The 27,069-nt window shown below is 43.4% G+C and overlaps 2 protein-coding genes across 2 annotated transcripts; both read left to right on the top strand.

The window, feature by feature from the left end:
- The first annotated feature begins 6,932 nt into the window (after positions 1-6,932).
- On the top strand, positions 6,933-9,559 carry LOC110519741 (fatty acid binding protein 1-B.1-like). Its single transcript, XM_036980108.1, has 4 exons — positions 6,933-7,115; positions 8,119-8,291; positions 8,660-8,752; positions 9,463-9,559. Exons 1-4 carry the CDS (start codon positions 7,049-7,051, stop codon positions 9,511-9,513), a joined length of 384 nt encoding a protein of 127 aa, XP_036836003.1. The 5' UTR covers positions 6,933-7,048; the 3' UTR covers positions 9,514-9,559.
- A 13,550-nt stretch (positions 9,560-23,109) lies between these two features.
- Positions 23,110-25,614, top strand: LOC110525954 (fatty acid binding protein 1-B.1-like). The gene is made up of 4 exons (XM_021606485.2): positions 23,110-23,191; positions 24,193-24,365; positions 24,720-24,812; positions 25,518-25,614. The coding sequence occupies exons 1-4, from the start codon at positions 23,125-23,127 to the stop codon at positions 25,566-25,568; spliced, it is 384 nt and encodes a 127-aa protein (XP_021462160.2). The 5' UTR covers positions 23,110-23,124; the 3' UTR covers positions 25,569-25,614.
- Positions 25,615-27,069: the final 1,455 nt, after the last annotated feature.

The raw sequence follows: 27,069 nt of genomic DNA, 5'->3' as shown, positions 1-27,069 counted from the left end.
TCATTCTACTTAAACATCCGTTACTCAATCTGTCTTCACAAGCTAGGCGGGATCATGTCATAAAGATGTATTTTAATGTTGCAGATCATCCTGTGTGAGTTTCATGTCTTGGTGTGGGTTCTTTGCAGGATGGCATAGGCCTTACACATGCAGTGTCCCACCTATTTTCCATACCTGCCAGTGGGGCACCCCTGCCTTCATTGTTACCATCCCCAGAGCGATGTTGACTTGGTATCGTTTACTGTCAAAGTAATATTGAGCCATTTATACTGCACAAATATAAACGCAATATGTCAAGTCTTTTCATGTGCTGAAATAAAAGATCCCAGAAATGTTCTCAAAGTGCACAAATTTGTATACATCCTTGTTAGTGAGCATTTCTCCTTGTAATAAGATAATCCATCCACCTGACAGGTGTGGCATATCAGGACAATAAAAGGCCACTAAAATGTACAGTTTTGTCACAATGCCGCAAATGTCTCAAGTTGAGAGAGTGTGCAATTGGCATGCTGACTGCAGGACTGTCCATCAGCGCTGTTATCAGATAATGAAATGCTAATTTCTCTACCATAGGCCACCTCCAACGTCGTTTTAGAGAATTTGGCAGTACGTCCAAGCTGCCTCACAACCGCAGACCATGTGTTACCACACCAGCCTAGGACCTTGACAGCTGATTTAAACAGGAGTATTTATGTCTAATAAAATCGGCTATCTAGTCTATAATGACTAAAGAGTAGACTCACTCCCCACATCAGGGCTTTTTAGGCTGGGGGGCTCCGGGAATGCAAACGTGGTGTGTAAGGGACATGTGGTTGGAAAAGTGAAGGTGCAATTCAGGGAGGGAGTTGACTTGTGTGTCCTGCTCCATCCTTTATTTTAAATCTCATAGGGCTGCAGTGTGGACCAATCTTGGAAGGCCGAGGTGGAAGGTGACAATCAAATCAGCCAATCGGAGGGAAGCATCTCTGGTGACATTTTTCTAAGGCTCCTGGACTTAGCTGACCACAGCCTTCCTATCGAGTCCACCAATGAGCTGCAAGTGATGCTAGGGTTCCATGGGGTCACTTGAGAGATTGGATGATAGGATTTGTAGTTCAAAGTTACCCACCCATTTACTGACCTCCTTCTTCAGTATATAGGCAACATCACTGGAAGGGAATAAGCTCAGAATTTCACTCTTTGACATTTCATGTATGGCAAATATTGGAGTTAAATTCTTAGCTAGATGGGACCCTGAGCACCCAAATCAAATCGAGAGAATCGAAAACAGCAGGTCTGGGACAAGGTGGCATGTCCGGTGAACAGGTCAGGGTTCCATAGCCGCAGGCAGAACAGTTGAAACTGGAGCAGCAGTACGACCAGGTGGACTGGGGACAGTCAGGAGTCATCAGGCCAGGTAGTCCTGAGACATGGTCCTAGGGCTCAGGTCCTCCGGGAGGGGAGGGAGAGAGTATTAGAGGGAGCATACTTAAATCCACACAGGACACCAGATAAGACAGGAGAATTACACCAGATATAACAAGTATGAGTATAGCCCACAAAGATCTCCTCCACTGCACGAGCCAGAAGGGGCGCAAAACCAAACAGGAAGATCATGTTAGTGACTCAACCCACTCAAGTGACGCACCCCTCCTAGGAAAGGCATGAAGAGCACTAGTAAGCCAGTGTCTCAGCCCCCGTAATAGTTTTAGAGGCAGAGAATCCCAGTGGAGAGAGGGGAGCCAGCCAGGCAGAGAGAGCAAGGGCGGTTTGACGCTCCAGTGCCTTGCCGTTCACCTTCGCACCCCTGGGCCAGACTACATTCAATCGTAGGACCTACTGAAAAGATTAGTCTAAAGTAAAGACTTAAAGGTCGAGGCCGAGTCTGCTTCTCTCACATCGAAAGGCAGACCATTCCATAAAAATTGAGCTCTATTGGAGAATTTCCTGCCTCCAGCTGTTTGCTTAGAAATTCTAGGGACAATAAGGAGACCTGCGTCTTGTGATCGTAGCATACGTGTAGGTGTGTACGGCAGGACCAAATTGGAGAGGTAGGTAGGAGCAAGTAAGTGACGCACCCCTCCTAGGAAATGCATGAAGAGCACTAGTAAGCCAGTGACTCAGCCCCCGTAATAGGGTCAGAGGCAGAGAATCCCAGTGGAGAGAGGGGAGCCAGCCAGGCAGAGAGAGCAAGGGTGGTTTGACGCTCCAGTGCCTTGCCGTTCACCTTCGCACCCCTGGGCCAGACTACACTCAATTGTAGGACCTACTGAAGAGATGAGGCTAAAGTAAAGACTTAAAAGCAGAGTCTGCGTCTCTCACATCGATAGGCAGACCATTCCATAAAATCGGAGCTCTATTGGAGAATGCCCTGCTTCCAGCTGTATGCTTAGAAATTCTAGGGACAATAAGGAGACCTGTGTCTTGTGACCGTAGCGTACGTGTAGGTGTGTACGGCAGGACCAAATTGGAGAGATAGGTAGGATCAAGCCTATGTATTGCTTTGTAGGTTAGCAGTAAAATCTTGATATCAGCCCTAGCCTTAACATGATGCCAGTATATAGAGGCTAGCACTGAAGTAATTTGATACAATTTTGGTGTTCTAATCAAGATTCCAGAAGCCGTGTTCAGCACTAACTGAAGTTTATTTAGTGCTTTATCCGGGTAGCTGGAGGGTAGAGCATTTCAGTAGTCTAATCTAGAAGTGACAAAAACTCGGATTAGTTTTTCTACATAATTTTTTGAAAAAAGATTACTGATTTTTGCAATGTTACAAAGATGGAAAAAAGTTGTCCTTGAAATATTCTTGATGTGTTTGTCAAAAGAGAGATGAGGGTCCAGAGTAATGCCGAGGTCCTTCACAGTTTTATTTTAGACGACTGTACAACTATCAAGATGAATTGTCAGATCCAACAGAAGATCTCTTTGTTTCTTGGGACCTAGAACTAGCAACTCTGTTTTGTCCGAGTTCAAAAATAAAACATTTGCCGCCATCCACTTCCTTATGTCTGAAATACAGGCTTCCAGGGTAGGACATTTTGGGGCTTCACCATGTTTCATCGAAATGTACGGCTGTGTGTCGTCCGCATAGCAGTGAAAGAGGTAGAATATATATATATATATATATATATATATATATATATATATATATATATAGTGAAAACAATAGTGGTCCTAAAACGGAACCTTGAGGCACACCAAAACTTACAAATGATTCGTCAGAGGCCAAACGTTCCACAGAGATTAACTGATATCTTTCCGACAGATACGATCTAAACGAGGCAAGAACTTGTCCGTGTAGACCAATTAGGGTTTCCTATCTCAACAAACAATTGTGGTGATCGGTGGTGTCAAAATCAGCACAAAGGTCTGGGAGCACGAGGACAGATGCAGAGCCTTGGTCTGATGCCATTAAAAGAGATGCAGGGCAATATTATTGTTATTATTTTTTTAGAGGAATAGTATATTCGATATCGGCCGGGTCAATGTTTTGCTTTTCCAAGAGAGGCTTAATTACTGCCACTTTTAGAGAGTTTGGTACATATCCGGAGGATAGAGAGCCATCCATTATGCTCAACATAGGAGGGGCAAGCACAGGAAGTAGCTCTTTAAACTACAGAGTTGGAATAGGGGCCAGTACGCAGCTTGAAGGTTTAGAGGACATGACTATCTTCATGTGTCAAGAGATACAGGATTAGAAAACTTGAGTGTCTCCATTGATTCTACGTCCTGGCAGTTATGTGCAGACTCAGCACAACTGAGCTTTGGAGAAATACGCAGATTCAAAGAGGAGTCCGTAATTTGCTTCCTAATGATCATGATCTTTTCGTCGTAGAAGTTCAAGAATTCATCACTGATGAAGTGAAATACATCCTCTCTTAGGAAAAGCTGCTTTTTAGTTACCTTTGTGACATTATCAAAAATACATTTAAGATTGTTCTTATTCTCCTCAATTAGGTTGGAAAAATAGGATGATCGAGCAGCAGTGAGGGCTCTTTGATATTGCACAGTACTGTCTTTTCCAAGACTTCCAGTTTGGTGGAGAGCCACTTCCATTCCAATTTTCTGGAAGCTTGCTTCACGTCTCTGATATTTTCTGTATACCAGGGAGCTAATTTCTTGTGACACATTTTCGTACTAGGGTATTACGCTAGGTTAAATTTAGATCCTCAGTTAGGTGGTTAACCGATTTTTGTACTCCGACGTCCTTGGGTAGGTGGAGGGAGTCTGGAAGGGCATTTAGGAATTGTTGGGTTGTCCGAGAATTTATAGCATGGCTTTTGATGATCCTCGGTTGGGGTCTGAGCAGATTATTTGTTGCAATTGCAAACGTAATAAGATGGTGGTTCGATAGTCCAGGATTATGAGGAACAACATTTAGATCCACAATATTTATTCCACGGGACAAAACTAGATCCAGGGTATGACTGTGGCAATGAGTAGGCCCGGAGACATTGGACAAAACCCACTAAAAAGTGATTGAGTAGGCTGCATAGATTTCATGACTAGAAGCTCAAAAGACAAAAATGTTGTTTTTTGTTGTCAATAAAAATGTGCTGTCGTGAATATTAGAAACGCCTCCGCTTGCGGGGGATATGGTCACTAGTGTAACCAGGAGGAGAGGCCTCATTTAACACAGTAAATCCATTAGGCTTGAACCATGTTTCAGACAGGCCAGTCACATCAACATTATGATCAGTGTTTAGTTCATTGACTATGACTGCCTTGCAAGTGAGGGATCTAACATTCAGTAGCCCTATTTTGCGATGTGAGATATCACAATCTCTTTCAATAATGACCAGAATGGAGGAAGTCTTTACTCCAGTGAGATTGCTAAGGCGAACACCGCCATGTTTAGTTTTGCCCAACATAGATCGAGGCACAGACACGATGTCAATGGGGATAGCTGAGCTGACTACACTGACAGTGCTAGTGGCAGACTCCAACAAGCTGGCTGGCTGGCTAACAGCCTGCTGCCTTGCCTGCCTGCTGCCTGGCCTGCCCTCTATCTCATTGTGGAGCTAGATGAGTTAGGGCCCTGTCTACGCGACAGATAAGATGAGAGCACCCCTCCAGCTAGGATGGAGTCCCTCAATCCTCAGCTGGCCAGGCTTGGTCCTGTTTGTGGGTGAGTCCCAGAAAGAGGGCCAATTATCTACAAAGTATATCTTTTGGGATGTAGTAAACAGTTTTCTACCAGCGATCTATCTAAGAGATGGTTGCCGTTTTACGATCCCCGAACCAATTGTGCTATTGTGTGTGTTTATCCGCTTTATTTGTAATTCATATTGTACATAATGTTTCTGCCATCATCTCTTATGACCAGAAAGAGCTTCTAGATATCAGGACAGCGATTACTCACCCCGTACTGGAAGAATATATTTTTTTCTTTAACGAGTCGGACGCAAAGGATTTACTCCAGACACCCGACAAGGCCCTCACCCCAGTCATTCGCAGGAGAAAGAGATGGAGATATCGGGGACATAGGTCTGGGTGCCTTGTATGGTGGGTAATCTGCCTTTACCATAGGTCCTATTAGCCAAAGTACAATCATTGGATAATAAAATAGACGAGCAACGAGCACGTACAGTATATCCTACAAATGGGACATTAAAAACGGTAATATCTTATGTTTCACTGAGTCGTGGCTGAACGACGACATGAATAACATACAGCTGGCAGGTTTTACGCTTTTTCGGCAGGATAGAACAGACGCCTCTGGTAAGACAAGGGGTGGCGGTCTATGTATATTTGTAAACAACAGCTGGTGCACGAAATCTAAGGAAGTCTCAAGTTTTTGCTCGACTGAGGTAGAGTATCTCATGATAAGCTGTAGACCACACTATTTACCAAGAGGGTTTTCGTCTCTATTCTTTGTAGCTGTCTATTTAAAACCGCAAACCAATGCTGGCACTAAGACCGCACTCTATGAGCTGTATACGGCCAAAAGCAAACAGGAAAACGCTCATCCAGAGGCGGCACTCCTACTGGCCGGGGACTTTAATGCAAGGAAACTTATGTCCGTTTTACCTCATTCCCGCAAGCATGTTAAATGGGCAACTAGAGGGGGAAAAAACCTCTATACCTTTACTTCACACACAGAGACAAGTACAAAGCTCTCCCTCGCCCCCGATTTGGCAAACTCACAACACTATTGCAGCTGGTTGATTTACAATTGTACGTTGAATATTTTTCTTTTTAGACCTGTGTTTTTTCATGTACATTGATTGGTTGATTATCTTAAGCTACACCAACATAAGTAACATACATTTTTCTAAAGTAATCCAATCTGTTATTAGTTTGACTTTTTGCATCTGTTACTGAGATGGCTGTGCCAGTTATTATTGAGACTACCTAAATCAAATAGAAGTATTTCCTGGCAGCCATTGTCAGTGCAGGTTGGGGGTGATTAACGTTCTCTGGCTGGATTCCAATTTTTCAAGTTGAATTGTATGTTCACTCAACATCAAATGAAAAGTTGAGTGAACATTAAAATTCAACCTGAGAATGTATGTTGGTTCAGCTATATGCCAAACATTTTTGCAAACTCACAATCCTATTGCAGTCTGCTGCCTTACAATTGTACATTGATTCAACTTTTTTATAGTGCAGGGAGACAAAATACACCTCTCAACTCAAAGTGCAATGGAGCCTAGTTTAATTTCAACACAGGTGTATAGCGAGATAAAGTCAAGTTGAATTTGAAATGTGTTGATTGATCCATACACTTGTATTACAATGATGAGACTGCTTATCATTTTTCTAAGGAGTCGAGGAGTTCTTGTTTATCAAATCAGATCAATGATCACTCACACCGCCAAAGTAGAAGAAGAGAGGATGAGAAGTGGAGTACAATAAAGTTGACCATTGCGATGTAGATTAGTTGCCCTTGGCTGGGAAGCTGATCCTAGATCTGTGCCTACAGGCAAGTAGCAGGGAAGACATGAGGGGAGGGGTTCTCAATTATAGACACCTTTAGTTAGTTAATGAGTGCAGGGCTGGATAGATGGGGGTATAAAGACGAGCAGGGAGCTGTGGCTGACTCTACTGTCACTGTCATATAGTCACCATGTCTTTCTCAGGGAAATACCAGATGGAGTCACATGACAACTTTGAGTCTTTCATGGAGGCTGTTGGTAAGTCTTGAAGTTGGGTTTGTACATTTGATTAGACTTGGGGTGTTAATTTCAGAAGTCATAGTCCTTTCAGTAATGATGTTCAATGGTGACTGCGAATGCAATGGGTACTTGCAGTGGTGTTAGATTTAACAACAAATTATAGGTTTCTTTTGAATAACTTTCACTGAATGTTTAATTTAAGACTTAACACCGCTAGTTTGGTTTGGGCTAACTATTTTGAACTTCCAGCACCAATGGGATTGTTAAATGATTTGCCTAGGCATTAATAATTTATTGTGTCATTGATATTCAAATGTATGCTCTTCTGTCCTCTATCCGTGGAATGAATCCACTGTGCCACCAGGATGGAGTTGTCATGCATTAGTTTTGTAACTATAAATTTAGTCTCTTCAGACCATTTCAACAGGCACAAGCACTCAATAAGATCAGGTGTGGCCAACTACTGTGTTCAACACACTTAAGAGAAGATGGCGTTTGTTGAACTGAGAACGGAATGCGTTTTAATTAGTGTTTTTGTATGGCATGTTCTTAGTGTTCTGAGAACATGACTGACTAAATATGAGAACCTACAGAACATTATGCTGAAGTACTGACATTCCCACAGGAGAATATTTAAAGTCATCTGAACAACTTGAGAACATTCCCAATGTAAAATGACTAATGTTCCTAGAACTTTACCTTAAATTAAATGTTTGAACTTTCAGGAAATATTCTGATCAAATAATGAAATGCCAAGAAAATAACATTTTGTCAAATTCCTTAATGAAAATGTTTCAAAGCCAAGCAACTGTCCTGCACCATTGCCAGAATGTGGTATGCAAAATAACCAAGCCTTAAAACGTATGGTCCTCAGAATGATATGTGCTAGCCATCATTGTGTTGCCATATTATAGTGCATCAGCGCTTTACTTCAGTAATAATTCAGTATTCATGTCCCACTTCACTTTTTGTAGTACTAAAAAGCACCGTATATGACTCTCTCGCTGCCGCAAACATGTAGGTCTCCCTGATGAGCTTATCCAGGAGGGCAAAGACATCAAGAGCATCTCTGAGATTGAAGAGACTGGAGACCACTTCAAGGTGACTGTCACCACGGGGACAAAGATCCTCACCAACTCCTTCACCATTGGCCAGGAGACGGAGCTCGAGTCGCCGACCGGGGAGAAGGTCAATGTGAGTGGCGCATGTCACAACCCAACCATGAGTTTCATACATGTAACCTGGGTTTATCCATCTCCCTACATATACAGCCAGTATCTAACTACACTATAAGTTCAGCTGATGTGGGGTCACTATGGTTAGTTCAGGTCCCAGTGATGTTGTGGGAGGACTGACTTTCGTTGGCAGAATCTCCTCTGCTCTCCAGGGACTGGGCGCACAGTTACGTCTCAAAACCAACTCGCACACCTGATGCACACTGTCACACTTTTTTTTTCTTCTCCATATATGGCCATCCAACTTGGGCCTGTTAAATTGGTCCTAGTTGACTGTAGTTGGTGACCACTGCTTTCAGATCTAACCGTTGACCTCTCCTGTTTCAGTCTGTGGTGACGAGGGAGGGTAACAAGCTGACGGCCATCCTGAATGGGATCGAATATGTCACAGAACTTACAGACGCAAACACCCTCGTCAACGTGAGTGGGGCATATGGCTGGGGGTTTCACGAAGCGTCACAATTTCAGGGTTAATTTATACCATTAACAAAATGGGTAGTCTATGACAGTGCCGTGAACGCAATTCAACAGTTTGCTGCCGCCAATGTCCTAATTACATGCTGACCCCACCACTCGTGTCGCAAAATAAATGTACGTGTTATTCAATCATTGCACCCACACTGCTCGCGCGCCTCAGCAAGCATCTGCGTGGCCAGGTGCTAAAATAGAAATTGGTTCTATTTGATGTGCTGCAAGTCTGGCCTCTCCAATCTCCTCATTGGTTCTTAGGAGCATATACCCATGTGGGTGATTGAAAGAGGAACTTTAAGGTCCACACTCTGGTCAGTTGTAACGTTGGTTGTCAACCGCCATATAAAGGAGGCGAGATGATGATAAACATTCGGTGTTCTGTGGCTTAATTGTCAGAGATTTCAGGTAAAATAACAACCCAATGTTTATATACTAGGACAAATGAGCTAGCCTAGCTAAATTGTCATAAATATGAAATGCTTTTTGCCCCAAATATAACTGTTCCGGGGTTTGTCTTGATATTTCAACCTGCATGTCCTGATCGCTTCTAGTGTGGGTGATTTTGTTCAATGTGAGAACGAGCACGTCCGGTTTGGTAAGCATAGTGTACTGGCATGGATTTATTGAGTGTAATGATTACAGATGCTTTCTCTTTCCAGACCATGACTCTGTCTGGCATGTCATACAAGAGGACCAGCAAACGAATGTGAAGATCTACTGCACTCTTTGGATTAATAAAATGTGAAAGGCATTGAATGGTCTGGTCTCAGCATTTCATATCAATGGGTAGAACTTCAGGCGAAAATTGAACTTTGTAATAATGAGGCAAGGTTTGAGTTGGATGAATGTAGGATTCAATAGAATAGCGTAGTTCCGTAAACATTACACTCGGGCCAAAATGGATTTTCTACATTTTAATGTGACTGCTTTATAGCAAATGTCAACCCAGCAGTGTAGAAATGAAGGCTTTGCTAGTTCCATCTAGTCTGTTGCAATATGGGTCAGAATCCTACCACATTGGGTGCATCAGTTTAAAAGCAGATTCCTCAATTTCCAGTTATTTTTGAAAATCAAGTTTCAGGCAATGTTTTTGGACATTGCTTTCACTAGTTCCACCCCAGTGTAGCTGACAAGGGGCTAAAGGTGCACCATTTGAGGGTGACTGGTTTCCCAGCTACAGTGTGGTTGGAAAAGCTAAGGACCCTGGGACTAAACACCTCCCTCTGCCACCCCCAGGTGGTAAGGGTAGGCAACACTGCCACACTGATCCTCAACACTTGGGCCCCTCCTGTACTCCCTGTTCACCCACGACTGCGTGGTTAAACATGACTCACACACCAAGTTTGAGGTGCACCACAACACCAGTGGTAGGCCTGGTCACTGACAATGATGAGACCTGGCAGTGTGGTGCCAGGACAACCTCTCCCTCAATGTGAGCATCAAGGAGCTGATCGTTGACTACAGGATAAGGCGTGCTAAACAAGCCCCCATTAACATCGACAGAGCGAGTTTCAAGTTCCTTGGTGTCCACATTACCAACGAACTATCATGGTCCTAACACACCAAGACAGTTGTGAAGAGGGCACAACACCTTTTCCCCCACCCCCTCTGTTGTACACTGCTACTCGCTGTTTATCTATGCATAGTCCCTTCACATGTGTACAAATTACATCCACTAACCTCTAACCCCTGCATATTGACTCGGTACCGATAGCCCCGTTATTGCTACTTTTATTTTTTTTACTTGATTTGGTAAATATTTTATCTTCTTGAACTGCTTTGTTAAGGGCTTGTAAGTAAGGTGTACACTTGTATTTGGCACATGTGACAAAGTTTGATTTGACGTGTCATGGACGTAGGAATTGAAGGGTTGATTTGTCTGACATATTTGTGTAACGTGAGGTCACTACTGCCGGCTGCTAGTTTCTTGACACCTGCCGCCATAGGTTCGTTCATGCTTATTGGCTAGTTCTTCAGGGCCTCCTGTGTGGTGTGTGTGTAGAAAATGATACTCATTCTACTTAAACATCCGTTACTCAATCTGTCTTCACAAGCTAGGCGGGATCATGTCATAAAGATGTATTTTAATCTTGCAGATCATCCTGTGTGAGTTTCATGTCTTGGTGTGGGTTCTTTGCAGGATGGCATAGGCCTTACACATGCAGTGTCCCACCTATTTTCCATACCTGCCAATGGGGCACCCCTGCCTTCATTGTTACCATCCCCAGAGCGGTGTTAACTTGGTATCGTTTACTGTCAAAGTAATATTGAGCCATTTATACTGCACAAATATAAACGCAATATGTCAAGTCTTTTCATGTGCTGAAATAAAAGATCCCAGAAATGTTCTCAAAGTGCACAAATTTGTATACATCCTTGTTAGTGAGCATCTCTCATTGTAATAAGATAATCCATCCACCTGACAGGTGTGGCATATCAGGACAATAAAAGGCCACTAAAATGTACAGTTTTGTCACAATGCCGCAAATGTCTCAAGTTGAGAGAGTGTGCAATTGGCATGCTGACTGCAGGACTGTCCATCAGCGCTGTTATCAGATAATGAAATGCTCATTTCTCTACCATAGGCCACCTCCAACGTCATTTTAGAGAATTTGGCAGTACGTCCAAGCTGCCTCACAACCGCAGACCATGTGTTACCACACCAGCCTAGGACCTTGACAGCTGATTAAACAGGAGTATTTATGTCTAATAAAATCGGCTATCTAGTCTATGATGACTAAAGAGTAGACTCACTCCCCACATCAGGGCTTTTTAGGCTGGGGGGCTCCGGGAATGAAAACGTGGTATAGGTATGTAAGGGACATGTGGTTGGAAAAGTGAAGGTGCAATTCAGGGAGGGAGTTGACTTGTGTGTCCGGCTCCATCCTTTATTTTAAATCTCATAGGGCTGCAGTGTGGACCAATCTTGGAAGGCCGAGGTGGAAGGTGACAATCAAATCAGCCAATCAGAGGGAAGCAACTCTGGTGACATTTTCCTAAGGCTCCTGAACTTAGCTGACCACAGCCTTCCTATCGAGTCGACCAATGAGCTGCAAGTGATGCTAGGGTTCCATGGGGGTCACTTGAGAGATTTGTTGATAGGATTTGTACTTCAAAGTGACCTATTTGTAGTTCCTTGTTCAGCCCACCTATTTCACCCACCCATTTACTGACCTCCTTCTTCAGTATATAGGCAACATCACTGGAAGGGAACTAGCTCAGAATTTCACTCTTTGACATTTCATGTACAGTGGTGAGAACAAGTATTTGATACACTGCCGATTTTGCAGGTTTTCCTACTTACAAAGCATGTAGAGGTCTGTAATTTTTATAGGTTCACTTCAACTGCGAGAGATGGCATCTAAAACAAAAATCCAGAAAATCACATTGTATGATTAAGTAATTAATTTGCATTATTTTGCATGACATAAGTATTTGATCACCTACCAACCAGTAAGAATTCCGGCTCTCACAGACCTGTTCGTTTTTCTTTAAGAAGCCCTACTGTTCTCCACTCATTACCTGTATTAACTGCAACTGTTTGAACTCGTTACCTGCAGAAAAGACACCTGTCCACACACTCAATCAAACAGACTCCAACCTCTCCACAATGGCCAAGATCAGAGAACTGTGTAAGGACATCAGGGATAAAATTGTAGACCTGCACAAGGCTGGGATGGGCTACAGGACAATAGGCAAGCAGCTTGGTGAGAAGGCAACAACTGTTGGCACCAATTATTAGAAAATGGAAGAAGTTCAAGATGACGGTCAATCACCCTCGGTCTGGGGCTCCATGCAAGATCTCACCTCGTGGGGCATCAATTATCATGAGGAAGGTGAGGGATCAGCCCAGAGCTACACGGCAGGACCTGGTCAATGACCTGAAGAGAGCTGGGACCACAGTCTCAAAGAAAACCATTAGTAACACAATACGCCGTCATGGATTAAAATCCTGCAGCGCACGCAAGGCCCCCCTGCTCAAGCCAGCGCATGTCCAGGGCCGTCTGAAGTTTGCCAATGACCATCTGGATGATCCAGAGGAGGAATGGGAGAAGGTCATGTGGTCTGATGAGACGAAAATAGAGCTTTTTGGTCTAAACTCCACTCGCTGTGTTTAGAGGAAGAAGAAGGATGAGTACAACCCCAAGGTCACCATCCCAAACGTGAAACATGGAGGTGGAAACATCATTCTTTGGGGATGCTTTTCTGCAAAGGGGACAGGACGACTGCACCGTATTGAGGGGAGGATGGATGGAGCCATGTATCGCGAGATCTTGGCCAACAACCTCCTTCCCTCAGTAAGAGCATTGAAGATGGGTCGTGGCTGGGTCTTCCAGCATGACAACGACCCAAAACACACAGCCAGGGCAACTAAGGAGTGGCTCCGTAAGAAGCATCTCAAGGTCCTGGAGTGGCCTAGCCAGTCTCCAGACCTGAACCCAATAGACAATCTTTGGAAGGAGCTGAAAGACTGTATTGCCCAGCGACAGCCCCGAAACCTGAAGGACCTGTAGAAGGTCTGTATGGAGGAGTGGGCCAAAATCCCTGCAGCAGTGTGTATAAACCTGGTCAAGAACTACAGGAAATGTATGATCTCTGTAATTGCAAACAAAGGTTTCTGTACCAAAAATTTAGTTCTGCTTTTCTGATGTATCAAATACTTATGTCATGCAATAAAATGCAAATTAATTACTGAAAAATCATACAATGTGATTTTCTGCATTTTTGTTATAGATTCCGTCTCTCACAGTTGAAGTGTACCTATGAAAAAAAATTACAGACCTCTAAATGCTTTGTAAGTAGGAAAACCTGCAAACTCGGCAGTGTATCAAAATACTTGTTCTCCCTACTGTATGGCAAATATTGGAGTTAAATTCTTAGCTAGATGGGACCCTGAGCACTCAAATCAAATTAGAGAATCGAAAACAGCAGGTCTGGGACAAGGTGGCATGTCCGGTGAACAGGTCAGGGTTCCATAGCCGCAGGCAGAACAGTTGAAACTGGAGTAGCAGTACGACCAGGTGGACTGGGGACAGTCAGGAGTCATCAGGCCAGGTAGTCCTGAGCCATGGTCCTAGGGCTCAAATCCTCCGGGAGGGGAGGGAGAGAGTATTAGGGAGAATACTTAAATCCACACAGGACACCAGATAAGACAGGAGAATTACACCAGATATAACAAACTGACCTGAGTGGTTTAGGGGGCGGGGGTGGGGGGACAAGGCTGAGTATAGCCCACAAAGATCTCCTCCACTGCACGAGCCAGAACCAAACAGGAAGATCATGTTAGTGACTCAACCCACTCACGTGACACACCCCTCATAGGAAAGGTATGAAGAGCACTAGTAAGCCAGTGTCTCAACCCCCATAATAGTTTCAGAGGCAGAGAATCCCAGTGGAGAGAGGGGAGCCGACCAGGCAGAGAGAGCAAGGGCGGTTTGGCGCTCCAGTGCCTTGCCGTTCACCTTCGCACCCCTGGGCCAGACTACACTCAATCGTAGGACCTACTGAAGAGATGAGTCTAAAGTAAAGACTTAAAGGTTGCGACCTAGTTTGCGTCTCTCACATGGGTAGGCAGACCATTCCATAAAAGAGCTCTATAGGAGAAAGCCCTGCCTCCAGCTGTTTGCTTAGAAATTCTAGGGACAATTAGGAGGCCTGCGTCTTGTGACTGTAGCGTACTTGTAGGTGTGTACGGCAGGACCAAATCAGAGAGATAGGTAGGAGCAAGCCCATGTAATGCTTTGTAGGTTAGCAGTAAAACCTTGAAATCAGCCCTTGCCTTGACAGGAAGCCAGTGTAGGGAGGCTAGCACTGGATTAATATGATCAAATTTCCTTCACAGTTTTATTTTAGACGACTGTACAACCATCAAGATGAATTGTCAGATCCAACAGAAGATCTCTTTGCTTCTTGGGACCTAGAACTAGCCTCACTGTTTTGTCCGAGTTCAAAAGTAAAACATTTGCCGCCATCCACTTTCTTATATCTGAAACACAGGCTTCCAGGGTAGGACATTTTGGGGCTTCACCATGTTTCATCGAAATGTACAGCTGTGTGTCGTCCACATAGCAGTGAAAGAGGTGGAATATATAGTGAAAACAATAGTGGTCCTAAAACGGAACCTTGAGGCACACCAAAACATACAATTGATTTGTCAGAGGAAAAACCTTCCACAGAGATGAACTGATATCTTTCCGACAGATAAGATTGAATCCAGGCAAGAACTTGTCCGTGTCGACCAATTAGGGTTTCCTATCTCTCCAAAAAATTGTGGTGATCGGGGGTGTCAAAATCAGCACTAAGGTCTGGGAGCACGAGGACAGATGCAGAGCCTTAGACTGACACCATTAAATAGGTAATTTACCACCTTCATGAGTGCAGTCTCAGTGCTATGATGGGGTCTTAAACCAGACTGAAGCGTTTCATATACTTTATTTGTCTTCAGGAAGGCAGATAGATGCTGGTCATTATTATTGTTATTATTATTATTATTATTATTATTATTATTATTATTATTATTATTATTATTTTAGAGGAAGAGGATATTCGATATCAGCCGGGTCAATGTTTTGCTTTTTCAGGAGAGGCTTTATTACTGCCACTTTTAGAGAGTTTGGTACATATCTGGAGGATAGAGAGCCATCCATTATGCTCAACATAGGAGGGGCAAGCACAGGAAGTAGCTCTTTAAACTACTGAGTTGGAATAGGGGCCAGTACGCAGCTTGAAGGTTTAGAGGACATGACTATCTTCATGTGTCAAGAGATACAGGATTAGAACACTTGAGTGTCTCCATTGATCCTAAATCCTGGCAGTTCTGTGAAGACTCAGGACAACTGAGCTTTGGAGAAATATGCAGGTCAAAGAGGAGTCCGTAATTTGCTTCCTAATGATCATGATATTTTCGTCGTAGAAGTTCAGGAATTCATCACTGATGAAGTGAAATACATCCTCTCTTGGGGTATGCTGCTTTTTAGTTACCTTTGCGACAGTATCAAAAATACATTTAGGATTGTTTTTATCCTCCTCAATTAGGTTGGAAAAATAGGATGACCGAGCAGCAGTGAGGGCTCTTTGATATTGCACAGTACTGTCTTTTCCAAGACTTCCAGTTTGGTGGAGAGCCACTTCCGTTCCAATTTTCTGGAAGCTTGCTTCAGGGCTCTGATATTTTCTGTATACCAGGGAGCTAATTTCTTGTGAATTTTTTGGGGGTGATTTTTTGAGGTGCGACTGCATCTAGGTTATTACGCTAGGTTAAATTTAGATCCTCAGTTAGGTGGTTAACCGATTTTTGTACTCTGAAGTCCTTGGGTAGGTGGAGGGAGTCTGGAAGGGCATCTAGGAATTGTTGGGTTGTCCGAGAATTTATAGCATGGCTTTTGATGATCCTCGGTTGGGGTCTGAGCAGATTATTTGTTGCAATTGCAAACGTAATAAGATGGTGGTTCGATCCACAATATTTATTCCACTGGACAAAACTAGATCCAGGGTATGACTGTGGCAATGAGTAGGTCTGGAGACTTGTTGAACAAAACCCACTAAAAAGTGATTGAGTAGGCTGCATAGATTTCATGAATAAAAGCTCAAAAGACGAAAATGTAGTCGTTTTTTGTTGTCAATAAAAATTTGCTGTCTTAATATAAGAAAAGCCTCTGCCTATGTGGAATATGCGGGGGATATGGTCACTCGTATAACTTGGAGAGGCCTCATTTAACACAGTAAATCAGGCTTGAACCATGTTTCAGTCAGGCCAGTTACATCAACATTATGATCAGTGTTTAGTTCATTGACTATGACTGCCTTGCAAGTGAGGGATCTAACATTCAGTAGCCCTATTTTGCGATGTGAGATATCACAATCTCTTTCAATAATGACAAGAATGGAGGAAGTATTTACTCCAGTGAGATTGCTAAGGCGAACACCGCCATGTTTAGTTTTGCCCAACCTAGATCGAGGCACAGACATGATGTCAATGGGGATAGCTGAGCAGACTACACTGACAGTGCTAGTGGCAGACTCCACTAAGCTGGCAGGCTGGCTAACAGCCTGCTGCCTGGGATGCCCTCTATCTCATTGTGGAGCTAGATGAGTAAGGGAACACCCCCCTGAAATGGACAAAAATGAAATGCCATAAGAAATGTCCAAATGCAGTATGAAAGATTTGAAAATGCCAAATCAGCATGTTATGTCCATTTGCCATGTACCATCACGAATTTGACATGCTCAAAAATCCTGCAGGAATGCGAAATTGACTGGCCCGATGAAATGGCTGAGCAGTGATTCTGGCTCCTCTCCATCACTCGTTAGGGTTGATTTCAGAATGTCACTTTGGTGATGGTACCTCACTGTTTAAACATATTGCAAATGGACAAAGTCACCATCAAGTCACCGTCCATCTGTCAATTAGATATCATTCTGACTCCAAACTGATACAAACTGACACCACACCCACTTTTTCCAACTTGTTTAGAAGCCAACTATCACATACTTCAGAGCTGGCCCAAAATTCACAACGCCTTCTGTTCAAACCATAGTAAAAACGTAAAACACGTAGTTACATTCTAGCTGCGGGTCCATTTCTGACATTATGTGTAGGCCTATGTGAGGCGACCCCGAATCCCAAGTTTCGGCTCGATAGGTCATTTGGTCCCCGAGCAAGACCCTAATTGGTGCTGAAAATCCACTTTTTTCCATGCCTTGCTACGGAATGAATGAGCAAACGTTGGGGTCTGTCTATGTGGGCCGAGGTGGTCGCAATGCACCAAGTTTTGACTCTGGGACATTTCTAAATGTCGTCATTTTCGTGATGCAAAGATGAATTGAAATTATTGCAAATGTACGAGGCTGTTTCTCAGTCCGAGAACCTTCTAGAGCCACGTAACTCACCACGCACTATCGACCTGAGGTCTAGAACAGGTTTCTAAAGTTTCAGAAGTCTAGGTCTGACGGTTATTTTTTAGCTCGAACAAAGGTAACTATTGCAGGCACTGTCTGTCGCTGTCCCTCCTTCTAAGATGTGTGTGTGTGTGATTTAGTGTTTCTTTGAAATTTTATGGGAGAAATGACTGATTTACAGTTCATGGGGGTTGCCTAATCACACATATGAAGTTTTGAAAATATCTGACCTTTTTAACCCTTCGAAAAAGCCCCTCTGACACCATTTAAGGCACTTCCGGTTGGCACAGGAAGCTATAAGTCCTGATTGGGGTATACCTTTACAGAATCCTGAGTTTTAAGTGTTTACGTTAAGAACTGACCAATTTACACAGGGTTGAATGCACTATTTATCACAAACTGCTGGTTGGGTATGGAAAAACACGTTTAGGGTGATTTTAACCACTTCCGGTTGCTTCAGGAAGCTTAGAATCGACACAAGTATACCTCATAGTGTCCTGATGGACTGTCATTGAAGACAGGTTCATAAGGCATTCATAACCCACATAGGCTTCAAGTTGACTTTAGAGGAGCAGGCAATGTATTCCTATGGGGAGAGATGTCATTGTAATCTGTGAGATCAAAAAACCCTGATTAACTGTTAAGGGTTAATGCCACACGGTCAAGGTTAGGCTTGCACAGATCGGGAGGACCTCGGGAACGTACCTGAGGTCGAATTGTGCTTCTCACCCTAACGGTTCTCTCACTGTCACCCAAAAGCACTCAGAGCGAGCTACGGTCAAGCGGGGCATCTCGTTGAACTCGGCACGGCCTAGCGAATATGGAAATGCCATTGCAGGCTCTGTGTGTCTTTTTTATTTTTTTTATTTTATATATATTTTTTAGAATTTTACCCCTTTTTCTCCCCAATTTAGTGGTATCCAATTGTTTAGTAGCTACTATCTTGTCTCATCGCTACAACTCCCGTACGGGCTCGGGAGTGACGAAGGTTGAAAGTCATGTGTCCTCCGATACACAACCCAACCAAGCCGCACTGCTTCTTAACACAGCGCCATCCAACCCGGAAGCCAGCCGCACCAATGTGTCGGAGGAAACACTGTGTACCTGGCAACCTTGGTTAGCGCACACTGCGCCCGGCCCGCCACAGGAGTCGCTGGTGCGTGACGAGACAAGGATTTCCCTACCGGCCAAACCCTCCCTATCCCGGACAACGCTAGGCCAATTGTGCGTCGCCCCACGGACCTCCCAGTCGCGGCCGGTTACGACAGAGCCTGGGCACGAACCCAGAGTTTCTGGTGGCACAGCTGGCGCTGCGTGTCTTTAAGCACCGCACTTTGTCACTCCATCCTTGCTGTGTGTGTGTGTGTGTGTGTGTGTGTAGGTGTGTGTGTGTGCAGGTGTGTGTGTGTGTGTGTGTGTGCAGGTGTGTGTGTGTGTGTGTGTGTGTGTGTGAGAGAGAGAGAGCTTTTCTTTGACATCTGTTGGGAGAAATGACTGACTTGCAGTTCATGGGGGTTACCTAATCACACATATGAAGTTTTGAAAAGATCTGACCTTTTTAACCCTTCAAAACAGCACCTATGACACCATTTTAAGGCACTTCCGGTTTACACAGGAAGCTGAAAGTGAACACATATCCTCCTTGGGATAGGCAATTATAGAATTTTGAGTTTCAGTCTTTATGTTAAGAACTGATTTATTTACGGAGCGTTTAGTGAGTGTGTGTTATTTCAGAAAATCACAGAAATCTCGCAGAGCTCCGAAGCACACTTTAAAAAGTTTCGTATGAACACGCTGCAACTGGATCTGTAACTGTTAAAAAAAAAACTATTTTTGAACATCACCAATTTGACATTGTACGATTTCTCTTAAATGACGATAGAGAAATGGCTGGTTCTTTTTTTATTGACACCGGAGGTTCCTTTACTTTGACGTGAAGCGGAAAGCGGACGTGAAGCGGAAAAATTATTGCTCTATTTTCATTTTGGACCTTTAATCCCAGAAAAATGGCCATAACTCAAAAACCGTTGAGGCCTAGATGCCATCTTGTTCGGGGCCAACTGCCCATCATGCCAAACCTATGCTCACCAAGTTTCAGCTTCGAAATATTTTCCGTTTAGGAGATAAGGCCATGTCGTGATTCGTGATGTTTTGGACATTTGCAATATGATTCCATTTGCCCTCTTGTGGGATTTACCGGGACAGCGGAAAAATTACCAAAATTTGATTATTTTATGAAACGGAAAACAAATGTCCGAGAGAGTTCATTTGATGACTTCCCGGAAGATCCGGCCCTGCCGCACGGCCCGACGCCGTCCGCGAATTTTACAAACGTTTTCGGACGTCTAATAAGGGACCGTACATTTGCAATGTGGTCTTTCTCACTAACCTTTTGGCGATTGTCAAAATGTTCCCTTAAGGTATGTTTGGGCCCTGTCTATGCGATAGATAAGATGAGAGCACCCCTCCAGCTAAGATGGAGTCCATCAATCCTAAGCTGGCCAGGCTTGGTCCTGTTTGTGGGTGAGTCCCAGAAAGAGGGCCAATTATCTACAAAGTATATATTTTAGGATGTAGTAAACAGTATTCTACCAGCGATCTATCTAAGAGATTGTTGCCGTTTTACGATCCTCTAAACAAATGTGCTATTGTGTGTGTTTATCTGCTTTATTTGTAATTCATATTGTACATAATGTTTCTGCCATCATCTCTTATGACCAGAAAGAGCTTCTAGATATCAGGAGCGCGATTACTCACCCCGTACTGGAAGAATATATTTTTTTCTTTAACGAGTCGGACGCAAAGGATTTACTCCAGACACCCGACAAGGCCCTCACCCCAGTCATTCACAGGAGAAAGAGATGGAGATATCGGGTATGTAGGTCTGGGTGCCTTGTAAGGTGGGTAATGTGGGTAATCTGCCTTTACCATCGGTCCTATTAGCGAAAGTACAATCATTGGATAATAAAATAGATGAGCAACGAGCACATACAGTATATCCTACAAATGGGACATTAAAAACGGTTTTATCTTATGTTTCACTGAGTCGTGGCTGAACGACGACATGAATAACATACAGCTGGCAGGTTTTACGCTTTTTCGGCAGGATAGAACAGACGCCTCTGGTAAGACAAGGGGTCGCGGTCTATGTTTATTTGTAAACAACAGCTGGTGCATGAAATCTAAGGAAGTCTCAAGTTTTTCCTCGCCTGAGGTAGAGTATCTCATGATGAGCTGTAGAACACACTATTTACCAAGAGAGTTTTCGTCTATATTCTTTGTAGCTGTCTATTTAAAACCACAAACCAATGATAGCACTAAGACCGCACTCAATGAGCTGTATACGGCCAAAAGCAAACAGGAAAACGCTCATCCAGAAGTGGCACTCCTAGTGGCCGGGGACTTTAATGCAAGGAAACTTATGTCCGTTTTACCTCATTCCCGCAAGCATGTTAAATGTAAACCAGAGGGGGAAAAAACTCTATACCACCTTTACTTCACACACAGAGACAAGTACAAAGCTCTCCCTCGCCCTCCATTTGGCAAATCTGACCATAATTTTATCCTCCTGATTCCTGCTTACAAGTGAAAACTAAAGTAGGAAGCACCAGTGGTCAATAAAAAAGAGGTCAGACGAAGCAGATGCTAAGCTACAGGACTGTTTTGCTAACACAGACTGGAATATATTCTGGGATTCTTCCCATGGCATTGAGGAGTACACCACATCAGTCACTGGCCTCATCAATAAGTGCATCAACGACGTCGTTCCCACAATGACTGTACGTACATACCCCAACCAGAAGCAATGGATTACAGGAAACATCCGCACTGAGCTGAAGGTTAGAGCTGCCGCTTTCAAGGAGCGGGACTCTAACCCGGAAGCTTACAAGAAATCTTGCTATGCCCTCCGACGAACCATAGAACAGGCAAAAAGTCAATACAGAACTAGGGTCGAATCGTACTACACCGGCTCTGATGCTCGTCAGATGTGGCAGGGCTTGCAAACTATATTACAGACAACAAAGGGAAGCACAGCCGAGAGCTGCCCAGTGACACGAGCCATCCAGACGAGCTAAATTACTTCTATGCTCGCTTCGAGGCAAGTAACACTGAGACATGCATGAGAGCATCAGCTGTTCCAGATGAGTGTGTGATCACGCTCTCCATAGCAGACTTGAGTAAGAGCTTTAAACAGGTCAACCTTCACAAGGCCGCAGGTCTAGAATTATTACCAGGACGTGTACTCCGAGCATGCGCTGACCGACTGGCAAGTGTCTTCACTTAACCAATTGATTAATCAGTGTTATTCTCTGAGTTTGTTGGACTTCAGAAGGAAAATAAATGTAGCTAATGGGTGAACGTTTGTTCACTCAACAAACTTTGCTCACAGTGAGCTGAATGTATAAAAACTTGTTGAGTCTAATTACAATTTCATGTTTGTTTTTGGAAGTCAACACTGTATGTTGGTTCAGCTATATTCCCAGATGTGGAGCAAACTCACAACCCTATTGCAGCTGGTTGCCTTACAATTGTACGTTGAATTGTTTTCTTTTTAGACCTGTGTTTTTTCATGTACATTGATTGGTTGATTATCTTAAGCTACACCAACATAAGTAACATACATTTTTCTAAAGTAATCCAATCTGTTATTAGTTTGACTTTATGCATCTGTTACTGAGATGGCTGTTCCAGTTATTATTGAGACTACCTACATCAAATAGAAGTATTTCCTGGCAGTCATTGTCAGTGCAGGTTGGGGATGATTAACGTTCTCTGGCTGGATTCCAATTTTTCAAGTTGAATTGTATGTTCACTCAACGTCAAATGAAAAGTTGAGTGAACATTAAAATTCAACCTGAGAATGTATGTTGGTTAAGCTATATGCCAAACATTTTTGCAAACTCACAATCCTATTGCAGTCTGCTGCCTTACAATTGTACATTGATTCAACTTTTTTTTAGTGCAGGGAGACAAAATACACCTCTCAACTCAAAGTGCAATGTAGCCTAGTTTAATTTCAACACAGGTGTATAGCGAGATAAAGTCAAGTTGAATTTGAAATGTGTTGATTGATCCATACACTTGTATTACAATGATGAGACTGCTTATCATTTTTCTAAGGAGTCGAGGAGTTCTTGTTAATCAAATCAGATCAATGATCACTCACACCGCCAAAGTAGAAGAAGAGAGGATGAGAAGTGGAGTACAATGAAGTTGACCATTGCGATGCAGATTAGTTGCCCTTGGCTTGGAAGCTGATCCTAGATCTGTGCCTACAGGCAAGTAGCAGGGAAGATATGAGGGGAGGGGTTCTCAATTGAAGACACCTTTAGTTAGTTAATGAGTGCAGGGCTGGATAGATGGGGGTATAAAGACAAGCAGGGAGCTGTGGCTGACTCTACTGTCACTGTCTTATAGTCACCATGTCTTTCTCAGGGAAATACCAGATGGAGTCACATGACAACTTTGAGTTTTTCATGGAGGCTGTTGGTAAGTCTTGAAGTTGGGTTTGTACATTTGATTAGACTTGGGGTGTTAATTGCAGAAGTCTTAGTCCTTTCGGTAATGATGTTCAATGGTGACTGCGAATGCAATGGGTACTTGCAATGGTGTTAGATTTAACAACAAATTATAGGTTTCTTTTGAATAACTTTCACTGAATGTTTAATATAAGATTTAACACCGCTAGTTTGGTTTGGGCTAACTATTTTGAACTTCCAGCACCAATGGGATTGTTAAATGATTTGCGTAGGCATTAATAATTTATGTCATTGAGATTCAAACCTATGCTCTTCTGTCCTCTATCTGTGGAATTAATCCACTGTGCCACCAGGATGGAGTTGTCATGCATTAGTTTTGTAACTATAAATTTAGTCTCTTCAGACCATTTCAACAGGAACAAGCACTCATTAAGATCAGGTGTGGCCAACTACTGTGTTCAACACACTTAAGAGAAGATGGCGTTTGTTGAACTGAGAACGGAATGCGTTTTGATTAGTGTTTTTGTATGGCATGTTCTTAGTGTTCTGAGAACATGACTGACTAAATATGAGAACCTACAGAACATTATGCTGAAGTACTGACATTCCCACAGGAGAATATTTAGTCATCTGAACAACTTGAGAACATTCCCAATGTAAAATGACTAATGTTCCTAGAACTTTACCTTAAATTAAATGTTTGAACTTTCGGGAAATATTCTGATCAAATAATGAAATGCCAAGAAAATAACATTTTGTCAAATTCCTTAATGAGACTGTTTCAAAGCCAAGCAACTGTCCTGCACCATTGCCAGAATGTGGTATGCAAAATAACCAAGCCCTAAAACGTATGGTCCTCAGAATGTTATGTGCTAGCCATCATTGTGTTGCCATATTATAGTGCATCAGCGCTTTACTTCAGTAGTAATAATTCAGTGTTCATGTCCCACTTCACTTTTTGTAGTACTAAAAAGCACCGTATATGACTCTCTCGCTGCCGCAAACATGTAGGTCTCCCTGATGAGCTTATCCAGGAGGGCAAAGACATCAAGAGCATCTCTGAGATTGAGGAGACTGGAGACCACTTCAAGGTGACTGTCACCACGGGGACAAAGATCCTCACCAACTCCTTCACCATTGGCCAGGAGACGGAGCTCGAGTCGCCGACCGGGGAGAAGGTCAATGTGGGTGGCGCATGTCACAACCCAACCATGAGTTTCATACATGTAGCCTGGGTTTATCCATCTCCCTACATATACAGCCAGTATCTAACTACACTATAAGTTCAGCTGATGTGGGGTCACTATGGTTAGTTCAGGTCCCAGTGACGTTGTGGGAGGACTGACTTTCGTTGGCAGAATCTCCTCTGCTCTCCAGGGACTGGGAGCACAGTTACGTCTCAAAACCCACTCACACACTGTCACTTTTTTTTCTTCTCCATATATGGCCATCCAACTTGGGCCTGTTAAATTGGTCCTAGTTGACTGTAGTTGGTGACCACTGCTTTCAGATCTAACCGTTGACCTCTCCTGTTTCAGTCTGTGGTGACGAGGGAGGGTAACAAGCTGACGGCCATCCTGAATGGGATCGAATATGTCACAGAACTTACAGACGCAAACACCCTCGTCAACGTGAGTCTGGGGCATATGGCTGGGGGTTTCACGAAGCGTCACAATTTCAGGGTTAATTTATACCATTAATAAAAAGGGTAGTCTATGACAGTGCCGTGAACGCAATTCAACAGTTTGCTGCCGCCAATGTTCTAATTACATGCTGACCCCACCGCTTGCGTCGCAAAATAAATGTATGTGTTATTCAATCATTGCACCCACACTTCTCGCGCGCCTCAGCAATCATCTGCGTGGCCAGGAGCTAAAATAGAAATTGGTTCTATTTGATGTGCTGCAAGTCTGGCCTCTCCAATCTCCTCATTGGTTCTTAGGAGCATATACCCATGTGGGTGATTGAAAGATGAACTTTAAGGTCCACACTCTGGTCAGTTGTAACGTTGGTTGTCAACCGCCATATAAAGGAGGCGAGATGATGAGAAACATTCGGTTTTCTGTGGCTTAATTGTCAGATTTCAGGTAAAATAACAACCCAATGTTTATATACTAGGACAAATTAGCTAGCTAGCTAAATTGCCATAAATATGAAATGCTTTTGGCCCCAAATATAACTTTCGGGGTTTGTTTTGATATTTCAACCTGCATGTCCTGTTCGCTTCTAGTGTGGGTGAACAAAATCAATGTGAGAACGAGCGCGTCCGGTTTGGTAAGCATAGTGTACTGGCATGGATTTATTGAGTAATGATTACAGATGCTTTCTCTTTCCAGACCATGACTCTGTCTGGCATGTCATACAAGAGGACCAGCAAACGAATGTGAAGATCTACTGCACTCTTTGGATTAATAAAATGTGAAAGGCATTGAATGGTCTGGTCTCAGCATTTCATATCAATGGGTAGAACTTCAGGGGAAAATTGAAGTTTGTAATAATGAGGCAAGGTTTGAGTTGGATGAATAGAATAGCGTAGTTCCGTCAACATTACACTCGGGCCAAAATTGATTTTCTACATTTTAATGTGACTGCTTTATAGCAAATGTCAACCCAGCAGTGTAGAAATGAAGGCTTTGCTAGTTCCATCTAGTCTGTTGCAATATGGGTCAGAATCCTACCACATTGGGTGCATCAGTTTAAAAGCAGATTCCTCAATTTCCAGTTATTTTTGAAAATCAAGTTTCAGGCAATGTTTTTGGACATTGCTTTCACTAGTTCCACCCCAGTGTAGCTGACAAGGGGCTAAAGGTGCACCATTTGAGGGTGACTGGTTTCCCAGCTACAGTGTGGTTGGAAAAGCTAAGGACCCTGGGACTAAACACCTCCCTCTGCAACTGGCTCCTGCACTTCCTGATGGGCCGCCCCCAGGTGGTAAGGGTAGGCAACAACACGTCTGCCACACTGATCCTCAACACTTGGGCCCCTCCTGTTCATCCACGAATGCGTGGTTAAACATGACTCCAACACCAAGTTTGAGGTGCACCACAACACCAGTGGTAGGCCTGGTCACTGACAATGATGAGACCTGGCAGTGTGGTGCCAGGACAACCTCTCCCTCAATGTGAGCACAAAGGAGCTGATCGTTGACTACAGGAAAAGGCGTGCTAAACAAGCCCCCATTAACATCGACAGAGCGAGTTTCAAGTTCCTTGGTGTCCACATTACCAACAAACTATCATGGTCCTAACACACAGAGACAGTTGTGAAGAGGGCACAACACCTTTTCCCCCACCTCTGTTGTACACTGCTACTCACTTTATCTATGCATAGTCCCTTCACGTACGTACAAATTACCTCCACTAACCTCTACCCCTGCATATTGCCTCGTTATTGCTACCTCTATTTTTACTTGATTTGGTAAATATTTTATCTTCTTGAACTGCTTTGTTAAGGGCTTGTAAGTAAGGTGTACACTTGTATTTGGCACATGTGACAAAGTTTGATTTGACGTGTCATGGACGTAGGAATTGAAGGGTTGATTTGTCTGACATATTTGTGTAACGTGAGGTCACTACTGCCGGCTGTTAGTTTCTTGAAACCTGCCGCCATAGGTTCATTCATGCTTATTGGCTAGTTCTTCAGGGCCTCCTGTGTGGTGTGTGTGTAGAAAATGATACTCATTCTACTTAAACATCCGTTACTCAAACTGTTTTCAAATGCTAGGCGGGATCATGTCATAAAGATGCATTTAAATCTTGCAGATCATCCTGTGTGAGATTCATGTCATATCTCAAGGTCTTGGTGTGGGTTCTCTGCAGGATGTCATAGGCCTTACACATGCAGTGTCCCACCTATTTTCCCTGCCTTCCTTGTTACCATCCCCAGAGC

Source organism: Oncorhynchus mykiss, chromosome 6 (genome assembly GCF_013265735.2).
Source record: "Oncorhynchus mykiss isolate Arlee chromosome 6, USDA_OmykA_1.1, whole genome shotgun sequence".
Taxonomy (NCBI): domain Eukaryota; kingdom Metazoa; phylum Chordata; class Actinopteri; order Salmoniformes; family Salmonidae; genus Oncorhynchus; species Oncorhynchus mykiss.
The sequence above is the reverse complement of the archived record's forward strand: the minus strand, read 5'-3'. Positions and strand labels throughout refer to the sequence as shown.

What these genes read in the sequence shown, in the direction of transcription:
- LOC110519741 (XM_036980108.1), top strand. Translation starts at nt 7,049, where the DNA reads ATGTCTTTCTCAGGGAAATACCAGATGGAGTCACATGACAACTTTGAG. An exon ending in GTCTTTCATGGAGGCTGTTG is followed by an intron (nt 7,116 to 8,118) that starts GTAAGTCTTGAA and finishes GCAAACATGTAG; the next exon opens with GTCTCCCTGATGAGCTTATC. An exon ending in CGACCGGGGAGAAGGTCAAT is followed by an intron (nt 8,292 to 8,659) that starts GTGAGTGGCGCA and finishes CTCCTGTTTCAG; the next exon opens with TCTGTGGTGACGAGGGAGGG.
- LOC110525954 (XM_021606485.2), top strand. Translation starts at nt 23,125, where the DNA reads ATGTCTTTCTCAGGGAAATACCAGATGGAGTCACATGACAACTTTGAG. An exon ending in CGACCGGGGAGAAGGTCAAT is followed by an intron (nt 24,366 to 24,719) that starts GTGGGTGGCGCA and finishes CTCCTGTTTCAG; the next exon opens with TCTGTGGTGACGAGGGAGGG. An exon ending in ACGCAAACACCCTCGTCAAC is followed by an intron (nt 24,813 to 25,517) that starts GTGAGTCTGGGG and finishes TTCTCTTTCCAG; the next exon opens with ACCATGACTCTGTCTGGCAT.